Source organism: Akebia trifoliata, chromosome 14, assembly GCF_017979445.1.
Source record: "Akebia trifoliata isolate Shusen 1 chromosome 14, ASM1797944v1, whole genome shotgun sequence".
NCBI lineage: Eukaryota > Viridiplantae > Streptophyta > Magnoliopsida > Ranunculales > Lardizabalaceae > Akebia > Akebia trifoliata.
Genome location: NC_141388.1, coordinates 15,666,845 through 15,670,692, shown reverse-complemented (window position 1 = coordinate 15,670,692; position 3,848 = coordinate 15,666,845). Strand labels below are relative to the sequence as shown.

At 37.8% G+C, this 3,848-nt stretch overlaps 1 protein-coding gene across 1 annotated transcript; it reads right to left on the bottom strand.

Annotated features, from left to right (window-relative positions):
• Positions 1-430: 430 nt before the first annotated feature.
• LOC147386431 (neuronal PAS domain protein) lies at positions 431-3,626 on the bottom strand. Its single transcript, XM_086424462.1, has 2 exons — positions 2,734-3,626; positions 431-1,171 (listed from the first exon to the last, which is right to left on the bottom strand). The coding sequence occupies exons 1-2, from the start codon at positions 3,585-3,587 to the stop codon at positions 532-534; spliced, it is 1,494 nt and encodes a 497-aa protein (XP_086280588.1). The 5' UTR covers positions 3,588-3,626; the 3' UTR covers positions 431-531.
• Positions 3,627-3,848: the final 222 nt, after the last annotated feature.

The window sequence follows — 3,848 nt, the reverse complement described above, 5'->3', positions numbered from 1 at the left end:
AAAACTTCTAACCCTAGTTTATAAGTTAAAGAATCGTGGACCGTCCATTTTTCGTAAACCACTTTTGATGGGGTTAGAAGTTTCGGAATGGGCTGATTTTTGGTGAGGATGTTCTCCTCATTATAGAGATTATCCTCATAAACAATCATCCCATTCTCAAACTTCTAACCTATATATTGAAAAAATGTTTGGCTCTCTTTAGGGCCTCCGAACACCACCCATATATATATCCTACTCAAATACCCCCTTGAAATTTGGATACAAATATCCTTTTAAAAATTAAATAAATAATCAGATGTAGATATCCTTAGCAAAAGTGGGTGACAAATCAGATACGGATAAATGCTTCATCCGACCCACACCAGACCCATTGCCAGCCCAAGTGGCAAATTACCTTCAAGTGGAGTGAAAAAATTATAATTAAAGTACACAAACTTAGAACTTTAGCAATATTTTAGATCGGACACAGCAGAGACAGAACAAACATTTACTTTAAAAAGTGAAGTGTCATACATATAGTTTTTAAGGTAGTTAAACAATGGGAACTTGTAGGATTTCTCTAAACTCTAACCTCCTTGTCTCACTATAAATTGTTTTATACTTATTAGGCCAATATGTTAACGAAATCCTCCCTTTAATCTCCCACTCCATGGTCTTCCCTATTGCCTGTCTGTCCAATTTCCACCATACACTATCTCCATATTCGTCTCCTGCGAAAACTATCCCTCCTTGCTTAGTAAAAGGCCGTGAAGCACTCGAATATCGGTCTTTAAACCAAGCTTTGGGTTGAAATATTGAAGCTTTCGAAGGCTTTGAAGAGGACACCTCTCGTCCATCCGGGATATCATGAAGAAACCAATTCAAATTGGCACTGTCCCCATTGACGGATTGTTCGAACCTCCATGGCTTCAAACTCATTGTAACCGTCTCCATGGCTGACAACTTAAGTGCCAAAAAAGAGTTGGGGGGATCGAATCCAATTTCAACGGTCTTTTCTAAGCCGATCTCACATAAAGGGTTTTCTGAAGATTTGCCTACTGATACGGATAACACATTGGTTTGCAATGTGGGAGTAAGTTGCAAAGATATATTTGAGGGGAAGTGTTTTTCTTCTGATCCGACTCCTCGCTCTGCCATGAGTATCTCAGACACCAGACGGACCACATCACACCTGTTACAAAATACATAATAAAACATGCACAAATAGAGGTGTTAATGTTGGAAATCTAATCTGACTTCAAGGAAATTTCTGATTTAAAAATATAATAATATTTTTTTAAAATGTTAGTGTAGAAATTGCTATAAAAAGGTCCCTTCAAAGTTTAAGATAAAGTGTTGATTTTAGTCCCACATCGGACATAAATTGTCTTGTCGCTGTCCTTATAAACTCCTAAGCCTCTCGACTCATTGCCAATTGGTTTTGAGTTGGACCCCCTAATTTATCATGGTATCAGAGCGGGCCTTTCTCTCCTTCATGTCACCCAATTCATATTTCCACGTGCTTTGACCCAGTCTGGCTCAAACGTGAGGGGGCGCGTTGAGTTTAGTCTCACATCGGACATAAATTGCCTTGTCACTGTCCTTATAAGCTTTTGGGCCTCTCCACTCATTTCCAATTGGTTTTGAGTTGGACCCCCAAATTTATCAGTCCCAAAGATTTTGTGAGTTTCTAAAGAAAGCCCTTCTCAATAAACTACATGGAAATCCTGATTTCCTTCTAAGATCTTGTATAAAGGACCATCATAATGGCACCAATATCATCTATAATTAGATAGAAAGTTCCTCCAACATTTATATTTAGAAAACGGATCATTCTACGATCGAGACTTGGAAAGATAACATCCAAAGTAAGGGAATCCGAGGATTAATCGTCTTTTCAATTGTTGTTAAAACAGGCCTTGTTCATATTTGATTTCAAGGTCTAGTTGACAAATGGTTTGTGTTTTAACCTAACAAAAAAATAAGCTTAGACACAGACCAAAACTAATGACATGACTCAACAGGCCCTGTCCATGCTGTCCAAGCTTGGATCTTGACTTTTTATCAATAACGGGCCAAGATAAGCTTGGGGATACATATATCCCAAGTTGGGCTGGGTCAAAACTCAATCTTGCTCAACCTCATGTCTTTAACACCTAGACCCAAAGAACAAGTATATGGGAATTTTGGAAATCTAGAAAATCAAAACAAGCATCACAGACGGTAATTATAATAACAGAGGGTTATCATTGTTGTAACTTTAAGAGTGAAAATTTCACTCTTAGGCATATATGTATGTATGCTACCCCGCAATAGCATACTAATAGAAATCGATATATATATATATGGGTGGCATTCAGAGGCCCTAAAGAGAGCCAAACATTTTTTCAATGTATGGGTTAGAAGTTTCAGAACAGGCTGATTTTAGGTGAGGGTGATCTCTATGACGAGGAGATCCTCACCAAAAATCAGCCCATTCTGAAACTTCTAACCTTATTAAAAGTGGTTTACAAAAATTGAACAGTCCACGATTCTTCAACTTGTAAACTAAGGTTAGAAGTTTCGTAATGAGCTGATTTTTGGTGAGGATGATCTCTTCACCATAGAGATCATCCTCATAAAAAATCAACCCATTCCGAAACTTATAACCCCTATTTTGAAAAATGTTTGACACAATCTTTGGCTCTTTTTAGGGCCTCCTGACGCTTCCCTATATATATGGTTAATGTTCCAAATAAAGAACTAACTACCAACCTTATGTTATCAACATTCACAACCACATCAACCCATTTCTCTCGGAAAACGATTCTGTAACCAAATTGGATCACACCCTCCAATTGATGGTACATAAGTGAGAAGAGCAAGCGTTCATGAGCAGCAGTACTGCTTGAATTTTCGATATTCATGGCGATTACTGGGCAATATAAGTGCACTTTCCATAACCCAACCTTCGAAGTCGCATAAGAAAACAAGGGTGATGGTGTTCTAATTGTATGTTTAGACACCTTGAACTCTACAATCCAATTAGTAATTGCAAGGTTCAATGATCTCATCCACTGCTCTTCAATATTGGATCCAAGAAGTCTCATAAGCATCTTTGACGCTTCTCTCGAGTTCGAGTTCATCAAGTAGTTCTTAAGAGTGAGTAGACATCCCAATCTAAGATCTTGAGGAGCTTCATAGATGCAAATTAGAAGAGTGAGAGTGAGACATGCTAGGTTGAAGATGTCCTTAAAATTGCTAATGGTCTCTAAGGAAGGGATGTTAAGAAAGGTTGTGCTCTTGTTAGGACCATAATTAAGGACATCAATGATGAAATTCTTGAAGAGTTTGAAAATTGTTTTTTCATCTAATAAATTTGGGTTTTGGATTTTGATTTTGAAAGATTTGGAGGTCCAAAGAGAGATAGGGAGTTTGAAATCTGCAATTATAGAGAAATAAAGAGATGGGTTATAATTTTGAAAGTTTTTAGAGATGGAGAGATTAAGGGATGGTTGGGTTGATTGTGAGGAACAAATACACATGGACATGGAATCAGTTTTCCATTGTGTTGTTGGTGGAAGGGTATGAATCCATGCCCATATATCAGGAGAACAACCAGAAGACATGAGAGTAGATGAAGAGCCAACTCTATTGCAATCTTTCTTGTTTGTAAGAAGGTTTGCAGTAGGTCTCCTATTTAAAGACTGGGTGCATTTTCTGTACTCCTAGGAGTAAGGTTTCAAACCAACTCCTAGTCTCCTTAGCATGCCACGTTGCACACAGATTGGAGCATTTGTATTGTGAGCTTATGATCTACAACAAGCTCTCCATCAAGCCATGAAAATTTTAAAATCCAATGGCTAGCATTAACCAACCAGAGTGATTTT

Excerpts from the sequence above, each read along its gene's own strand:
- LOC147386431 (XM_086424462.1), bottom strand. The coding sequence starts at position 3,587 with ATGTCTTCTGGTTGTTCTCCTGATATATGGGCATGGATTCATACCCTT. Across the intron at positions 1,172-2,733 it reads GTGAATGTTGATAACATAAG|GTGTGATGTGGTCCGTCTGG; the intron begins GTTGGTAGTTAG and ends ATTTTGTAACAG.